General features: G+C 34.8%; 1 protein-coding gene across 4 annotated transcripts; it reads left to right on the top strand.

The window, feature by feature from the left end:
* Nucleotides 7,473-14,485, top strand: LOC107613263 (BTB/POZ domain-containing protein At1g04390). 4 transcript variants are annotated; one of them, XM_021109511.1, is made up of 10 exons: nt 7,474-7,767; nt 8,052-8,190; nt 8,418-8,925; nt 9,024-9,154; nt 9,240-9,682; nt 9,806-10,933; nt 11,282-11,434; nt 12,441-12,958; nt 13,215-13,277; nt 14,061-14,485. In XM_021109511.1, the coding sequence occupies exons 1-8, from the start codon at nt 7,682-7,684 to the stop codon at nt 12,883-12,885; spliced, it is 3,033 nt and encodes a 1,010-aa protein (XP_020965170.1). In that variant the 5' UTR covers nt 7,474-7,681; the 3' UTR covers nt 12,886-12,958; nt 13,215-13,277; nt 14,061-14,485. The 4 variants fall into 4 exon arrangements, with proteins under 4 accessions (XP_016170675.1, XP_020965170.1, XP_020965171.1 ...); XM_021109512.1 differs by having other exon boundaries at nt 10,238-10,933; nt 12,441-13,277; XM_016315188.2 differs by having other exon boundaries at nt 12,441-13,277.

Below are 19,626 nucleotides of genomic sequence, written 5' to 3'. Positions count from 1 at the left end.
AGATATATAAAAATATAATAGTATAATATCATAAGAATCTAGCCACGACTCGCGGAGTTTATGTCGGCTAGTCATATATACAGACAAACAGAAACCTGACAGTAAAAATAGCTTATACAAGTTTTGTTCTCTTAAATACAAGCCTTTATGCAAAACAAAATACAAAAGTGAGAGACATATACAAAATAAGCCAAAAAGACTCAAAAAGATATCCGGATCCTCCGCTTCTATCACCAACTAGAAAACTCGATGATGTGGGTTGCGACCTGCATCTGAAAAACACAACAAAAATATGGTATGAGAACTGGAGATTCTCAGTATAGTAACAGTGCCCAGTGATGTAGGATATAAGACCCCAGGATGCTAAAGCCAATCCTAGACTTCATATCCATCACAAGATTCAATCTTAAGGCATACTAAAACAATTAAGCATAATTATACAAATCTTAACATAAATAAACAGGGTACTCTATCTTAGGGGATTTTTACTCTAACCAAACACCACTGTCCCACAGCCTTCACCAACAGATCCTCCTTGCGATCCCATCGCCACCGCCTTCCGAACATCCTCAATCCCAGTAGAAAACACAGGTAGTATACAATACAAGTAAAACACAAGTAGAAACATATAAGGTAATTAATCCAAATAGAAATTAGGCATGTTATACAAATAGGCAAGCCATTTCAAGTAGTCAAAGCATACAAATAGATAGCAAATGCATATGATGAATGTCTGCCTATTGGCTGTGATATCACATTGTCAGTTCAACTGCCAACCCGACACATCTCCATGGAGACGTCGCCCTTCAGAATCCTCATATGGGAACCCCCAAGATATAGTACTCGGATCACTGTCCAGGTATTTGCGCCTGCACGCTCTATTGATCCAAAGGGATGCAAGCAGGATACTCTTGCCACAGACCTCACATCTCAACGCAAGAGGAACAAACCACTGCCCTTACACCACCGCTGCTACCTCGACAGGCGAGATCCAACCGTCGTCCCTGCCGAGCGCATAGCGTCTCATAATCTCAATATAAAATAATAGTGCAGTGGTTTTTTAGAAAATAGTTTCAATACATCAGTGATTCCTCATCATACATTCGAGTCCTCGACTCATCTTAGTCACTGTCAATTCACATTTTTATTCCGAACTTAACAGTTCCTTAATTCTCATCTTATACATCAACCATTCATCACATGACATCAAACCATCCTCAGCACGCCAGAAACCTAGGCCTCCATTATCTAAGTTTTCCAAATAATATCATCTAAAACCATTAAATTCTTTCCCAATGTTTTAAATGTCCAAAACTAGGCCCAAGAATCCTAAAATGGTGTTAGAGAAGCTTACAACCTTGTTGGAAAGGTAGAATAGTTGAAAACAAATAAAATTTGAGAAACAGGGCATGTGCGTACTCACAGGACTATGCGCGTGCACGCTCTACAGTGTGCGTACACACAGGTGCCAAAATTCATAATGTCTGTTCACCCGCACAACCCGTGCTAGCGCTCCCAACAGACTGGCTTCCCCAACGTGTGCGTGCGCACAGGTCTGTGCGTAGGCATATGTTGCAATTTCTCATTGGTGTGTGCGCGCACAAGCTGTGCTAGCGCTGCAAGCAAATTGCCTTCCTCTGCGTGTGCATATGCACAAGTCTGTGCGTGCGCACAGGTCACAATTCTCGCAGAGGTGTGCGCCGCACACAAGGCTGTGTGTACGCACATACCAGAATTCACCAAATTCTGCAACTTTGCAGAATTTCAGATTTTTAACACCAACTTTGAATGATCATAACTTCCTCTACAAAAACCCAAATTTTACAAACTTTATATCAAATTGAAGGATTTTCAATAAGCTTTAATTTCAAACAAATTCCAATCAATTTTGAAAACTGAGGCAAAATTTATGATCGAACAAAGTTCACCAAAAACCAACCTTTACCAAAAGTGTACAATTTACCAAATTACTTATTCTCACAACTCAAACCAACCAATACCAAATAGAACCATTCCAAAACTCCATTTCTCATCAAAACCTACACTTTATAACATTTTGCACCATTCTTTCCACATTTTCCTTCACATATTATTCTCAACCTTAATATCATATATATCACATATTCACCAATCAACATTATATCTCTATCAATTTTTATCATCAACTCAACCATGCTTCAAATTAATAATCAACAATATTCATTCATCCAAATCCATCATATCTCAACTTCATCATTCAACCACAACAACAACATCAATTCATTATACATCATCAACCCAAACAATCGTCAACAACATATAAATTTCCAACCCTATCCTATAGGTCACTAGCCTAGGTGTCCATTAATATTATATACTACATAGAGGAAACCGAAACCATACCTTGGCCGATTTCCTATATGCACCAAAACCCAAAATGAGCACAAGAAATCTCTCAACTCCAAACCAAGCTTTTAATTCCACTTCAACAAGCACCAATATGTTCCAATAGCTCCCAAATTCACAATAATCAAGCTATATACATACAAATCACCACAAATCAACCTAGGGTTCAACATAAACATAATCTCATAAGGGTTTAATGCCTCTTACCTTTTTCAACAGTTTTGATAACCAAAATCCAATGCTAAGCAAGGATTAGAGTGAACCTAAACATCCAAAATCACAAAAACTCACTTAATCCCAAATCCCTAAAACCAAAATTTTGAGGAGAAGAACTGAAGGGATTTCGAGCTTTACTTACCAATTTCTTATACAGGTCTTGCAGAGCTCTTCACAAGGAATGCGTAGCCACAAACAGTACGACGATCGGAGCTCTGTAGCTCAAGATATGAGCTTGAGAAGATTGAAGTGAATAGTGCTCAATCTCTTCTCCTCTCCCTCTTTCAATTCTGACGTGTGTGTTGTATTTAATGTGTGTTGTTGCTGCATGGGTTCATTAAATGAACCTTTTATATGTTGGACTTGGGCCCAACTTGGGCCCGGTCCAACCCGTTAGCGTATTTTGCCCGTTTGGCCCAACTTCGGGCCAAACCTTTAAAATTAACTCCCGGTTTTCAACTTTTAATATTTTTCTAAGGTTTTTGACGGTTTTCACTTTTTCTCGTGCAGTACCGGGCAGACTCAAAAAGACCTACTGAGTCTAAAAATCACATTTAAATCCTCAAATTCTCACTCTAACTTTTTGGAACGTAATTTGGGCATTATTATCACTTAATTAACCGGTTGATTAGTTGCGGTTCTTACAAGAAGCACACACTGACGTGTGCGTGCGTACAACCACCTGTGCGTACGCACACGTGCAGCAACCAGCAAGTGTGCGTACGCACAAGTAAAGAAATTAGCAAGTGTGCATACATACACATCTGTACGTACGCACACGTAATAGCGCGTGACTTCATTAATGAGGCACGTGGCTCGCGATTTTGGGGGCCTCTTGACCTAGTTTTAGAAGGCTGAAGGCTGGTTTGAAGTACTATATGAAGGGGATAACATCACATATGAAGGCATTAGTTTACATTAGTTTATGAGGCCTCGTTACATACATAGATAATTTAGGAGTAGGAGTAGTGTAGAGTAGAAAATTCTCTCTTAGGGTTTTACTAAATTTCCATTGTAGCATTTTATAGTTAAGTTTCGATCTTGGATTTTGCTCATCTTGATTGTAAGTACTCTAAATTTTCTCTTTAATTACAATACTTTTGCTACATTTTTCTCTTAGTTCAAGTTACTTGTTAATATATGCAATTTTGATTTCTTGAATCTTTTGCTTATGAATTTGGTCTTTTATGATTTATATTTGCTTGATTGCATGTTTATTGTTGATTTTGTGAATAGTTTAGTTATAGTTTTTATTTTTCTTTGCAATTTCTCATGTTTTGGTTTTATGCCCACCAAGTGTTTGTGAAAATACCACTTAGTAATTTTGAGTACATTTTCACACCTTGGCTTGGGAAATAAGTTCTTAGGATACTAGAGTCATAATGTCTGACATTTAGTGGTAATTCTTGGATAGTTAGTTGACTCTTGTTTTCATTGACGCTAGCTTTTTACCAAGTTAATTGGTAAGTTAGCTAGGACTTATGGATTAAGGTCAATTATGCTTGCTTGACTAACTCTTCGATGTTAGGGGTTGACGAAGCGAGATTGACTCATCATAATTATCATAGTTGTGGTTATGGCCATGATAGGATTCCTTAATTCTCATTCCCAAGTCAAGGCCCCTTTCATGCATTTAAGCATTTTCACTAAGTTTTGACCCTATTTTCTCTTTTAATTGCATTGATTTCCTTTTTGACTATTTGTTAGTTCTTTTATCTTTTAAGTTCTTTTAATATTTCGTTCTTTGATTCCAAACACCCCCTGCCTTTTTCTTTACAACCAAAAGTGTGATACCCCAATTTGCATTCCTAGGGAGAACGACCCGAGGTTGAATTACTCTCAGTTAATTATTTTTATTTGAAAAATCAAACGTTGATTTGAGAGGATAGATTGTCGGTTTGGACTATGCTACCAACGAAGTGATTCTTATTTTGAGAAATTCCGAATCGGCATAATCCTCTTCATCATGCTCTAATTCATATTTCTTAACAAAAATGTTACCAAACACCTTCGAGTTAAACTCTAAAGAATTCTTGTGCACTTCCAAAAGCTTGCCATCAATCCCTCTATTATCAAACCACCATGACTGATTCATAATATCCTTATACTCGGGATGAGTAGCCCAAGCAGCAACAAATTGGAAAGGTCGATTCTCTTTAGCCTGAGGACGACCTTTACAATGCACCAGAAATAGGGCAATGATCAGACTGAAGCCTATTTATAACATCTGCATAAACCTTTGGAAAGATAGATAACCAACCACTATTTATACTGACTCGGTCAAGCTTTTTTGTTACGTTAACATAATTTTTTACCTTCTTGTACCAAGAAAATCGTCTCCCAATAGTCTTCCAATCAAGCAAACCGCTATCCCCTAATGAAGTAGCAAACCTGTCTGCTCTTTGATGAGAAAATTGACAACTCTTAGATTCATGAGAAAATATGACTTCATTAAAATCATTAAGAACAATTCAAGGTCCTTGAAAAATCATGGATTGTGCAACAAGATAATCCCAAAGGAGAACCCTTTTATTAAATTGAGGACTACCATAAATACTACTGCACCTCCAAATTAAATTATCAAATTGAATCTCAACAGAGACACTCTAATCAAAAGCATCAATGAACTGACAACAAACACCTTGCATGGAGGATAGAAACCAAATACCCTCTTATGCACTTCCGCTTCCATTATACAAACAGAGTGATACCCCAACCTTTTTCAAAATAATTTTAAATGCTGAAAAGGGGAGTGAGTTTCAACCATAATAAAGAAAACATGTCTAAATTTCCTAACAAGTTCCTTACAATGCACCTGGACTAACTTATTTGAAGCATTCCTAATGTTCTAAACAATCATATTTAAACTATCCATAAATAATAGGGACAGAATAAATAAGAACATAATACTCTAAATAGAATCACCAACCTCAATAGATGGTTTGTCCTGTGGTACTGGCGTAATCTGATCCTCAATAATTGCGACCATCAGACCCCTAACGCTGCATCCGCCAGGCTTCCATCTACTAAGGTTCCCTCTGTTGCGCAGCCAGGCGAGTTCTGCAGGGAGAAAGGCTGCGGCTGCTTCTGGAGAGAAATTCCATGATGTGCAGGAGTTCGATGCGATGGAGATAGCACAATTTCATGTTTTTTTCGCTGCCCTATCCTAATGTCAATTGATTTTCCTTTATCACCATACAAATTGGACCTTGGGACTTCTCGAACCATACTTGTGCTGCTTTCCATCTTAGTCCTTCAAATCTGACGGATGTCCATTGTAAATTTTAGCTTATGCCGCACTTGTTGCCAGCCCTTTCCATCATTCATGCACGCCTCATTAGCATGACCATCAGGCACTTGAGGAGCCAATAATTCCGTAATTGCATCATTCCCTTTAACAACTCCTAATTATCGTCCAAATCACGAGAATTCTCACCCAAATCACAAGCTTTCAATTCAACCTTTTTTTGAATTTCATGATCATTGTGTGGCATTAGTGTCGGGGCTTCATGATTCTTTCCATTACTAAAAGAATCATCCTTCCTTTCCGAGAACTTTTCTATGCACAACGATTTATTATGCCCATACCGTGTATAAGTAGAACAAATTAATTGTAAATTCTCGTATTCCACTTCATGAGTCATGCCTTCCACGATAATATATTTGATTACCGGCAACCCAATATTAATCTGAACACAAACATGTGCATATTTTTCTCTCTTTGCAAGCTTAGTAGTCAAGTCTACTTTCACGAGAACTCTTAATGCAAAACAATTCATAACATTGCTTGTTTTTGGTAGCACCAAATATTCTGTTAAATTAAATGTTGTTTGAATGATGGGATTAAATTACAAAATTTAATTTTATTTGGGATTCAATTACAAATCTTAAATTATAAAGATCAATTTGTAATTCTAATAAAAATATAAAGACCAACATTATAATTTAATCTAAATTTAATATTAATTAATATTTCACTTTATTAGTTTATCCATTTTTTTGTCGACGTAAATTCTTAAAATTAATATCGCATTGAATATGTAATTTGGACTCTGGATGCGTATTATTTGGACACGAACTTCTGGGATTTTGTTTTTAAATAAATAATTTAATTAATTTAATTACTAAAATAAAAAATTTGTAGCATATTTATCAATTTATATTATATTTATTTATTTTATTTAAATGAGATAATTTTAAATGTATAAACGATATATATATATCGTTTATACATTTAAAATTATCTCATTTAAATAAAATAAATAAATATAATATAAATTGATAAATATGCTACAAATTTGTATTAATAATAGGTAGTTAAAAAAAAATAATTGTATTAATAGTGGATAGTTTAACGGTGTACTTATGTGTGCTTTCACTTATTTGAGTTATTTCATACACGTGTTAACGTGTTTATTTTAAATCAACCATCCATATTTTCTATTATTTAAAATGTACTGCTTATCTTTTCTATTATTTAAAACCGTCTATCTTTTCTATTATTTGAAACATTCCATTTTAAGAGTTTGGTCCAATTTAAATTATTAATATTTTTTATTATTTTTAAAAATTATATTAATTATTTATAAATACATATATCTTGTTTACATTATAAACGAGATAATTTTTCATGTATCTCGTTTATACTGTAAAACAAGATATATAAAAATTGAAAAAATACACCTATCTCATTTAAATTAAATACGTGTAAAATTATTTTGTTTACCGTATAAACGAGATAAATAAATATGGTGTAAATTAGTAAATATGCTACAAATTATTTATTTTAGTAATTAAAATAAATAAATTATTTATTTGAAAATAAAATCCCATACCTATGCAGACTGCAGGGCTCTATATAATTTTTCGAAGTTTGCAATTTGACTCATTTGAATCATTTCCACGGTTTATCTGAAATCCTGAATGGCATGGCGGTGTTTCAACTTCCAGTAAGGCCTCACGCGGAACGCACGCTGAGCTTCTCGAAAAGGCCCAAATATTGAGTATTCTTCCCTTCTTTGTTCTTCACACAAACTCGAAGAACAGTGTGTATAGTTTAATCAACGATTGCAGTTCCACAATGAAACCAATCAACAGTCGTTCCATCAGTGTGCAAATCCAAACCCTCCATCAACGTCTCCTTCGTGCCTATAACCTCGGAACCAGGTTCCAACTCAAACCGCAGCTCCTTTGTTAATCTCTGGTTCTATTCATGCTATCTTTTTTCGCTATTTTGTGTTTTCAATACCTAATTAGTGTTATGAAATCTTCGTAAAGAATTATTTTCATGCCCCACGTTTCTTCTGAAGACCAATTTGGACGTTTGCTCTTCATTTAAATTCTGCCTGAAGGGATTAAAAATAGTGGTTGTTGTTTAGAATATTGTTATTTGTTCCTGAATTTTTATTTAGTTATTTATTTTTCGCCGTGTGAAATGTGAATTGTGGCAGATATTTTGATGAGAAGACAAATACTTGGAAGTGGCAATGCGCTAACATTGAAGTGCAGAAGAATGTTCTTCGGTCAATTAATGCATTTCTTGATTCTATCTCAGGAGATGCACGTGCCACGCGTCATACTATTGTAAAGGTTTGGGACTTGCAAATTTTATTTTCTTTTGCTATAATCATACATTGTATGAACATATAAACTTGGATTTTCTGCCAATTTACTGAACTTCTTAAATATACGTGATATCTTTTATTTTTGTTTTTATTTTCATAGATGGATTTATACTTTATACAGTGTTGACCTTGGCCTGATGTTTGAGATTCAATCACAATGAAACAGTAATTTCTTGTGTTATGATTTTTCAGGAATCTGTATCTGATGTTTTGGGAGCATTATTATGTATTCTTGAAGGCAAAAGTGGTCCCTTATTAAGCATGGCATCAAATGTTGCAGTGAAGTTAGTTAGTATTTTGCCGAATTCACTATTGCAATCTCGTATAGTGGAACTTGTCTGTTGCCTATCATCCTTAATCTCTTCGCACCAAGTAGAGGTTGCAATAGATTGTGCTAATGCCTTGAATTTGGTGGTCTCTAATTTGAGTGCTACAAGTGAGAGGACAGTTATGGAAGCCCTCAAAGACACAGGGATTGCCACTCATATTGTTGGAAATATAAAAGACTTTGCTGGTGGTGCAAAAAAAATTGAGTATTTTGAACAGATGGGTTCACTATTGAGCACAATCCTGTGGCGGTGGCCTCAATCTAGGTTCCCTGTTTTGAGTGATGTTAAACTTATGAAAGCTTTAGCAGACATGCACATGGTGACAGATAGTTCTATTAAACTTGTACTTTTAAAGATGTACACATCTTTAGGTATTAACATATCCCTGAACCATCCCCTGATGTATAATGATGCTTGCTTTATTGTCTTCCATTATTTATGTAAACTAATTTACTATTTGTTTTACCAGCTTTATGCGATTTTGTAGCCAAAAAACTTATAGAAGATGGAGTATTTGTAGAGATGGTTGTGCAGGCCATGGAAAAATCAAACCCTCAGGTTGTTCGAATAGAGGGGTTTAAGCTCGCTCGATGTCTATTGGTAATAAACTAATAATTCATATTCTCTCTAATAAACATTCCAGTATATATAGTATTGTCACTAACAAAGTAGTTTTGATGCTTAGAGATGCCAAGAGAATTTCATACGTATGAGGAATTTGTGTGGTGATGCACTTGTCAATGCCATAATTTGTGGGATGAGGGAAACAGGATTGAGTTCCAAAAAGGGAGGGATCAACCATGGTTCCTTATTATTGGAAGCATGTCAATTGGGTCTAATTACCCGTTGGGATGGTGATCATCATATCAGGTTTTGGGAACATGGTATTGATAGAGTCCTCCTTAATCTTGTACTAGAAAATATTCAAGATAAGCCATCTGAGCATGTCTTGTCTTTGGAAGAACAGATATCCACAGCAAACAAGGGTTTAAAATCTAATTATCATCTTGGTCTGAGGAGTTATCTGTGGGACATTCTTGGGTGCCTTATGATACATTGTGGAGAAAATTTCAACCCTTATACCTATGGAAGTGAGCTCCACATCAACACACTAATTACATGTGCATGGTAAATTATATTCCTTCTATAATCATTTCTTGAGATTTTAATATGATTGTTAGCATTGATACTATGCCTTGATTTTTTTTTGTGCTTTCTAAATTTGCTAATTCGAGTCTCCTTTTCCTGTAGTCTGACTTTTGTTGACACAATTCAAAAATGGTGCCGAATATGTCAAAATGATGATGATAGTTTCCAAAGTGAACCAGTATCAAGGGCTGTATTAATGATGATTTATTCTCCATGTAATCACATTTCTTCACATGCAAGGCTTGTATTATCTGATAGAATGAAAGTAATAGGTATTCCGTGCTTGAAAAGCTTAATACATACTCTAGATTACACATCGTCCCTGGCAAGCTTTGGGTCATCCGATAAACTTCAACTTGTTATTAACTTGATTGGGTTAAATTCTCTTTCAAGTTTACCTGAATATCAAAAATGTATCATCGAAAGCAAAGCAATGAAAGCAGTTGTTCTTATTGTCAAACGATGTTTAAGTAATGACATTCATATGGAAAGGCCTAGCATGGCTCCTCATTTGCTTACATCATTTCATGAAAGGTCATGTTGCTGCATTGATAAAGAAGATTGGGAAGGTTCCAATGTGCTCCATTTTTATGGTTTGTGGGCCTTGTCTTCATTTGTTCATCAGTGTAGCCTTTTACAAGATCATACTCAGAAATTCACCACAGCAGTGACATACATTAAAGCTCAATTACTCAACAAGCTTCATGAGACTTGTAGTAGCACCTGTTTAAGTCCTGGAGTGAGATGGTATGCTTCATATATTCTAAGCTATTTTGGATGTTATGGTTTCCCTAATGAATTAGCAAAATGGATTGGGAAATCCCTTAATCAGGAAGAATATGCGGATTTGCGACTCATTGTGGCAAATGGGGCTTCTGTCAATGTTAATGGTGTTATTCTTGCTGTCAGATGTCCATCGCTTCTGCCTCGTGAAATCTTGACTAGTAGCAAGAATTGTAAAGAGGGAACAGATAAATATGGAGAGACTATGAGAGAGGTTCGTTTATCTGCTCACGTTGATTATGAAGCATTGGTGCTGTTGTTGGAATATGTTTACTTCGGATGCTTGCAGGCAGAGGAAGATATGGTAAAAAAGTTGAAAATTCTTGCTAAACGCTGCAATCTGCAGCCCTTTCTGCAACTACTCTATAGACAATGTCCTGAGTGGGGCACACCTTTCCCCAGCTTGAATCTTACTTCAGCTCTCAATTCTGTTGGAAGTTGTTTTTCGTATGGTTTGCTTCTTGATCAGCTTCTTATGTACATTTAGAATAGCATGTGATTGGTGTAATCTTGTGTTTTCTTTTTCTTATGTCTATTTCAATCTTTATTTATCTCAAATTTTCATTTTTTTTTAAGTTGATATAGATATTTTGTTGTTCATTCTATATATTACAACTTCTAATGGATATTCTGTTACTGAAAGGGCAATAATCCTTTAAATAGTTTGACATAGGATAATAAAAATAGTCATTAATTTGAACTTGCTAAACAGTCATTCCTAACTTAGATGTTGCTAATATTTGTTTCAAATGAGTTTTGAAGAGGAATTTTAATTATATCGATTTCTCTTTTCAGGGATGTCATATTAGAAGCTGAAACAAATGAACTCGTTGGGTGGACATGCAATTTTTGTTCTAACTCAGTGCCACATTCGCATGTTCACAAAGTTATATTGCAGTCTGGCTGTGAATATTTACAAGGTTTATTCCGATCAGGAATGCAAGAGAGGTGATTATCAAATTGCTCTCCTATATAATCTGGAATTTGAGAGTTTATATTTCTTTTACTTTAAAGCTTTTCTAATATGCAAATTGTAAAAATTACATCCCGGTATTTAAATTAAGTTCTGTGGTTTGCTCCTTTGCCTTATTGAGGCTGGAACTCATGAACATTGAAATACATGATCATATAATAGAATTGGTAAATGGAAATAATCATTAAGCTAACAACCAAAAAATGTATATGAATGCGTGTTTAAAAAAGATGACCAATCGAGGGAAAAAGTCAAAAACAGAAGTTAATGGTGAAAGAAAGAACGAGAGCATAGTGTATGCTCAGGTCTAACTCAATTTTTTCCTGGAAAAGAACAGTGAATTTTTCCCCCGATATTCCCTGCTTCCCAAATATCACAGTGCAGCGGTTACATACTGAGTGAGGAAGCTGTGGTCCGCATTTGATGCTGCTGCAGATCCTTCTCTATCTTCGCAGCATATTGTCTCCTCTTTGAAGACTTTAATAAAATCCCTTAGTACCCCTTGGGTTTCTATCATAAGGGAAGATGTGATTGTATGCTTTCATGTCATTCTAAGTGGGCAAAGGTTGATGACTTGATGTAAACTGTTCGGTGTTTATATACTGGTTAAGGCCCTGCCTCTGTGCAACTATTCTCCACACAAATATTTTCTAATATAATAGTGTTTGATACAGGAAGATGCATGTTCTTGATTGTAAAGTTATAAATAATTTTATACCAGAATTGGTTGGAAGTGACTTATTTGGGAATCATGTCCAGTGTTGTCACTTTTTGCATTATGTACATATATTCTAAGTGCATTTGAACTCTCAAGTTTTCATGTTTAGGGCTTCATGGCCGATTATGCAAGGATTTTTTTCGGTTTCTAATAAGAATCTGTATGAGCCTTCTCAGGTTGCTATAATTTTTGTTGCCTTTATCATTTTCATTTATTCTGTGTTTCCCTTGCGGTTTGTCTTCAATCTCTAATTATTTTTGCAGTCATTCACAAGTCATCAAGGTTGCTATTAGCTGGGAAGCATTGATCAAACTAGTACAGTGGTTTTATTCCAATAATCTGCCAAATCCTCCCGCTGGATGTTTGTGGGATAATATGGATGATGAAGGAAAGCTATTCAATCTGCAACCATATGTGGAACTTAATTGGCTTGCTGAGTTTTGGATGTTGGAAAGTATTCAGGAAGCTAGTTGGAATGTGATTGTGTCTTGCCTTGATTCTGCCAGGCACTTGTCTGCTAGGATAATCAAAATGGCATACAATCTCTCTTTGTGGAAGTTGGTTGACATTGCAGCGAATTTCATGGCTCCTTCATATCGTCAATTACGAGATTCTAGTGATCTTGAAGAATTTGATGAAGCTTTAGTTCACTTAATTTATTCTGCTTCTATTCGGTTCGCACAAGAAGGTGGAAATTGCTCTAGGTGATTTGTAGATATGGGAGATTCAAGAGATGTGTTGGGAGACACTATATCAGATGAAAATTGTATTTCCTGTTTAGGTCTGCTGACTAACTTTTTTAGACGGTTATTTTAAGTGTATTAGTTGAGTGAGAAGATAAAGAGCAATAAAAAAAGAGCAGCCCGGTGTACAAGCATCTTGCGTTAGCACAGAATCCGGGGAAGGACTATGCTAGATGTGTTATCATGTGGGATGGGATTTTATTCATGCATCTATCTCAATCTGTTTTGGCAACTAGAGGAGTAATGGACCTTAGTTGAATCTTGTCTTTCAATCAATTCATTGTGGTGTTACAGGTCAAGGCTCGGAATCAAAATCATTCAAATAGATGATCACTTATACCTTCCTCAACTTTATTGGTATGTATTTTGTATAATCAATGCATTCTAGCTAGTTATGATTGTTATGTCAAATTGTCAATAGCTTTACCGAATGCAAGTTATGTTCTTCAAGAAACTTTTTATCCTGTTTTAGCTACACGGTATGTCATATGCTAACAAATTCATAATTGTAGATAGATAAAGGTGGACACGCTTTCCTCATTAAAATTAGGCTGTGATGTATTCATTCTAAGTAGGATACAAAAATTAAACTTTGCCCATGTTGTGCAAGGAATTGGTTTGTGTTTTCTATTTGTTCCAAAACAAAGTGTATTGATTGCTTTTGCTTTTCCATGCCAAAAAGTGCAACAAGGGACTGGAAAAACTTCAAGTGGTTTCTCAAAATTAACGTGATTGATGAGGCCGAGAATTGGAATATGTTTATGCATTAAATAGATTAGTAAAATCATTTCCTTGAACTTAATTGTTTGAATAGCATTCTTGCTTATTGTAATTATTTTTGTTTATTTGGTTTTGATTGGATAACATGCTGCATAGGTTATTTACTTAGAAAGGGAACTATATTAAAATTATTAAAATGAAACTAACTAAAATGAAACTAATTCTGTTGATGTGTTTGAATACTTGGAGCTACACCAATGATATCTGTAAGTGTTGAGGGAAAAAAGAAACACACTAAAGTAAAAAAACAAACAAACAAAAGACATAACTCGCATTATCACACTAGTTCAGGTTGAATATTTATCGATTCTTGTGAGATTCTCATTTCCCTGTAGTTTTTAACTCTGTTGGCTGTTTCAGGTATCTGGTAATTAATTCAAACTTGGAAGCTTGCCAGTGTATCAAGATTGGAACAAAAGTTGATTTTGTTGCATGCTATTTTATTGCCAACATATTTTAGACCATGCTGAAGACTGAGTAGTGTACCATCAGAAAGTTTCGTGAATGATGAGGTTCTTGTAGTGTAGAGGAAGAATGTGGTATATTAAGTGCTTCTTGGAGATATACTCCTTCAATGTATATAAATCTAAATAACAGCAATAGTGGTTCACACAAACTACATATAATTAGTGTAATATCTTGTCAAATGTTGAGACACTTCCTTCATGATGTAATTCATTAACACTTCACAAGTGTGCTTGGTCCTACAACTTTGACCTTTGACCTTGATAGAAAACAATAATGTACTATGATTGACAGAGATTTTGTTAAATTGTCGTTGGATATATTTTAGATACGATATTTATTCAATAATCATTTAATATGTATGTGTTTTGTATTTAACTGGGTTCTAATATAATAAAAAATCAATAATGCTCTGTATTCATGTGATTTTACTAATCAAATTTAACCAAGTGATTTAGAGTCATCTGCCATGCCACTTATAACAGATTTAATGTAAATCTTTCTTTTTTCGTTCCTCATCAACGTAAACATTTTCTTCTTCTTTGACTTCTCTGTGATTTTGTCTGATTATTGTCTCTTTCTCTTTAGATTTTTGTTTTCTTCTTCCATTTCGTTGTGTTTTCCTCTAATTTTATTCTTTTTCTTCTGGCTTCGATCTGCATTTGTTTTTTTTAAATCGACTGGTGTTCCAAAACAATGAATGATTCAAGTTCTTAATGAGAGTGATTTGGATTATTCTTCAGAATCGAATCAAGTGGACGAGGCTTGGATCGTTCTTAATTTTATCTAATTTCATTCTTCAACAATTTTGAATTAAATGGAATGGAATGATATCTAATGCAATTGAATAAACTGATAATGAATAATTTCATTCTTCTTTGCTAAAATCAGTGTTGTTTATGAACACAATTTTCGATTCATTTGTTATTATACAATGGTGTTGTTATGATAATATTTCGGTTCATTCTTCAACAATTTTGAATTGAATGGAATAGAATGCAATTGAATAAAGTGATTATGAATAATTTTATCCTTCTTTGCTAAAATCAGTGTTGTTTATGAATTTGAATTTAGATAGAATGCAAGAATTTCTGAATTTATAGAATGCACAATTTTTGCTTTATTTGTTATTACACAATGGTATTTTTATAATAATATTTCGGTTCATTTTGCAATCCAGGTGTGTTGTCGATGAACAATTTGTCCCAAAGATTGGGATGACTTTCAAGACACTTGAAGAAGCTGAAAGCTTTACAAAGATTATTCCAAACTTGCTTGTTTCTCTATGAAAATAAGGAACACTACTCGGAAAAGAGATGAAATTAAGAATCAATATTACATGTAGTAGAGAGGGGAAATGGAAATTCAAGATATCTCCAACTCTGAAGACAAATCCCTTAGCAGGAATAAACTGTCCAGCCAGGATTTACGTACATATATTGAAGGACGTTGGTCTTTGGATCATTTCTAAAGTTGTTCTGAATCATTCACATCCTTGCTGTCCAGATCGAATAGAGATGCTTAAACAACACAGCGAGCTAAGTATGTTTGTGCATCGTACCATTGAAAATAATGAGGAAGCCAGAATTAGACCGAGTAAAACATATCAGTCATTTGTAGCAGTAATGGGTGGTCATCATGGACTAAGTTTTATTGAAAATGATGTGAGAAATTATATTACAAGGAAAGTACATAATGTTTCTAAACAAGATGATGCTAATGAATTTAGGAAATACTTATTAAAAATAAAAGAGAAGAATCAAAACTTTTTTAGCTTAATTTTGAAGTTTATCACTCTATCGAAAATGCATTTTAGGTTGATGTAAGAAGCAAAGTTGTGGATGAGTATTTTTGAGATATTTCATTTGATACAACTTACAACACAAACAGGTAATTTTTGCCATTCTAATTTCGGTTCATTGTGATATAGTATTCGGTTCATGCGCATAATTAGTTTCGGTTCATAACGGATTTCCCTTTTTGATGTCCATTGCAAGTACAATTTGGTTTTTGGTTATTTTGTGGGTGTGAATCACCATAGTCAGTCGACACTTCTTGGATGTGCTTTGATGAAAAATAAGAATATTCAGTCATTCAAATGGTGATTTGAATATTGGCTTCATTGCATTGGAGGAAATGACCAAAAGAGATTCTTATCGATTAATGTGCATCGATGCAAAAGGACTATTGAGACCTGTAGGCCAACAACAATTCACAGGTGGTGTATTTGGCATATTATGAAGATTCCACATAAATTAAATGGCTACAAGAGACACAGAGAAATTGAACAAGAGATCAGTCATGTTGTTTATAACTCATTTATAAAAAATGCATTTGACAGAAATTGGAATGATTTTCACATGAAGTATGATGTTGGAGGCAATAAGTGGCTTTCAGGTAATGGTGTTTTCATTCGAATTAATTGATGTTATTTTTTTGGTGAAAATGGGTATAACTTTCAGTTCATTTTGTGTCTGATTTCGGTTCATTTGCAGAGTTATTTGAAGATCGTCATTTATGGATTTTAGTTTATCACCACGTTTGGACTAGGATGAGAAGCACACAAAGAAGTGAGAGCATGCATTTTTTTTAACAAGTTTATTACATGCAATAGCTCCTTAACTCAATTTGTGAAGCAATATGATAATTGCCTAGGAAGCAGAGAGCAAAAAGAGAGAGAATTTGATATTGCAGATTTTTATACTGTCATATCGTGTGCAATAAAATCATCAATAAATGCTCAATTTCAACATGTGTATATTCATGAATAAAGGTGAATGGCATCACAAGATCAACGCAGTCTACTCTAGGTTTACAACATATGAAATTGTAGAACAGGTTTCTAACTCAAGGTTCAACAAGTTTGTTGTTACATATGATGCAATATCATACAAAGTAAAATGCTAGTGCTTATTGTTTGAGTCAAGGGATATATTGTGCCGTCATTCTTTGAGTGCCTTAAGCTTTGAGCGAGTAGATAAAGTGGCACCGAAATATATATTGTAACGCTGGAGTAAGAATGTAAAGAGGAGGCACACAAATATCAAGAGCAGCCAAGATGAGCCTTTATTGGAGCCAAGAAGCAAGAGATTTGATGATTTGGTGTTTCGCCTGCACAATATTTGTGAATTTGCATCAAAATCTAAGGAGTTCACTGGAATTTTGCACCACGCTTTTGATAATAAATGGCTGAGATGCAAGAATACTAAGCGAAAAGTAAAGGTAAATATTCGTTATCTCATGAAGATGCTACGTTGAATTATGTTAATGATGAGCGGATATTTTATACGCTTTTTGGCATCATTTTCATATAGTTTTCATTATGTTTTGTCTAAGTTTTATTATGTTTTCATAGGTTTTAGTGCAAAATTCACATTTTTTTATTCTACTTTGAGTTTGTGTCTTTTATGGTGATTTCAGGTATTTTCTGGCTGAAATTGAGGAGCTTGAGCAAAAGTCTGATTCAGAGACAGAGAAAGGATTACAGATTCTGTTAAGATTTGACCTCTGTGCACTTGAAGGAGCTTTTCTGGAGCTAAAGAGGTCCAAATGGCACGTTCACAATGGCTATGGAAAGCTAACATCTAGGACTTTCCAGAAATATATAATACTCCATACTTTGCTTTGGAAATGAAGGCCCAAAACTGGCGTTCAACGCTAGCCACCACCCCCATTCCTGGCGTCCAGCGCCCATAGGGGAGCAGCTGGCGTCCAACGCCCAGGATGGAGTCCCTAGCCAACGTTCTATGCCCCTAAGGGGTACTAGCTCGTGGGAGACACTCAAGTTCAGCCCAAACACTCACCAAGTGGGCCCTAGAAGTGGATTTTTGCACTACAAGACTAGTTTATCTTATTTTCTGTAATTCTTAGTTAGCAGACTAATATAAATATAACAAAGATCACCATTGTTAAGGGACTTTTAGATCTTTTCCCATTCAAACATTATGTACAGTATTAGTCACTAACCTCCTAAGGTTATGGTTAGGAGCTCTGCTATGTTTCATGGATCAATAATATTACTGTTCTAATTCAATATGTCTGATTCTATTTTCTTATGGAACCTCGTTCTTCATCTTATGAATTGAGGGTGACCCGTGACAATCACCTTTGTTCTACATGGGTTCCGTGTGATTCTTGACCCGGATAGCGTTGAACTAAAGCTAGAGATTGCATTGCGGATTCCAATAGAGCATCTGAGAAACTTTCGATATGTGACATGAAATCCCATTGACTGAGTACGTGGGGTCTCTGTGGTGCTAAGGCTAGAGTCAGAGAAGCAGCACTTTCTGAAGATCTGCCTTATCTGTGGCACCTTGAGTAGGATCGCGAAGGGAAGTGGATTGCTTAGAACTTCATTTTTTGCTACAGTGAGAAACCTAGAGGTGGCTTGATGAGAGGACATGAGTCATCTCAACGTGGTTGATTGCTGTAGTGGAGGAGGTTAACTCGATGAAAGGACATGAGTTAATCACTTACGACTGCCATTGAAGGAATCAGAAAGTTATTGAAGAATATAGTAAGAAAAGTTAATCCAGAAAGACAAAGCATCTCCGAAGCCTCAACTGTTCTATCACCATTGATTTCTTATCTATCTAGTAACGTTTAGTTATTTATCTGTTTTATGCGTTTTTTGTGAAAAGCTAGATTTTCTATCCGCCTAACTAAGATCTGCAAGGTATCCACTGCTTGCTCAAACCAACAATCTCCTTGGGATCGACCCTCACTCACCTGATGTATTACTTGGACGACCCGGTATACTTGCCGGTCTATCTGTCCGAATTCTGCGGAGCCAGTTTCGTGCACCGAGTTTTTCGCACCATTGCCAGGGATTGTTCGGATTTGACAAACAATCGGATTATCTTGTTGCTTAGATTAGGTACTTTTTACTTTTGTTTTGAGTCTTTTGTTTTCTTTTCAAAAATTTTTCAAAACCTTTTGTTTTCTTTATTAATCTTTATCTTTTGTTTGAATCTTTTGTTTTTGTTCTTGTTAAAGTTTCGAATTTTCTTGCTTTCTTTTCAAAAATATTTTCAAAAATAGTGTCTTTTGTTTGAGTCTAGTGTCAATTCTTAAGTTTGGTGTCCTTTGTATGTTCTTTGTTTCCTTTGAATTTTCAAATTGTTCTTAGTGTTCTTTCTTGGTATTCAAGTTGTTCTTGTTTCTTTTCTTGTCTTGATCTTTAAAGTTTTAAGTTTGTTATCTTTTGATGTTTGTTTTCTTAATTTTCAAAAATTAGTACTCTTTTGATCTAAAAATTTTAAATTTGGTATCTTTTGGTTGTTTTTCTCTTTCTTCATTAATTCAAAAAATAAAAAAATATCTTTTCTATCTTTATTCAAAATAATTTTCAAAAATTCCAAAAAGATTTCAAAATTTTAATTTCAAAATTATTATCTTATCTTATCTTAACTTCAAATATTTTCAAAAATCATATCTTTTTCAAATCACTATCTTATCTTTT

Source organism: Arachis ipaensis, chromosome B08 (assembly GCF_000816755.2).
Source record: "Arachis ipaensis cultivar K30076 chromosome B08, Araip1.1, whole genome shotgun sequence".
Lineage (NCBI taxonomy): Eukaryota > Viridiplantae > Streptophyta > Magnoliopsida > Fabales > Fabaceae > Arachis > Arachis ipaensis.
Note: the sequence above shows the minus strand (reverse complement) of the source record. Positions and strands in the feature narration are given on the sequence as shown.

Bases quoted from the DNA above. Each gene is read 5' to 3' on its own strand.
- LOC107613263 (XM_021109511.1), top strand. From the start codon at position 7,682: ATGAAACCAATCAACAGTCGTTCCATCAGTGTGCAAATCCAAACCCTC. The intron at 8,926-9,023 runs GTATTAACATAT...TTGTTTTACCAG, and splicing joins AAAGATGTACACATCTTTAG to CTTTATGCGATTTTGTAGCC. The intron at 11,435-12,440 runs GTGATTATCAAA...TTATTTTTGCAG, and splicing joins CGATCAGGAATGCAAGAGAG to TCATTCACAAGTCATCAAGG.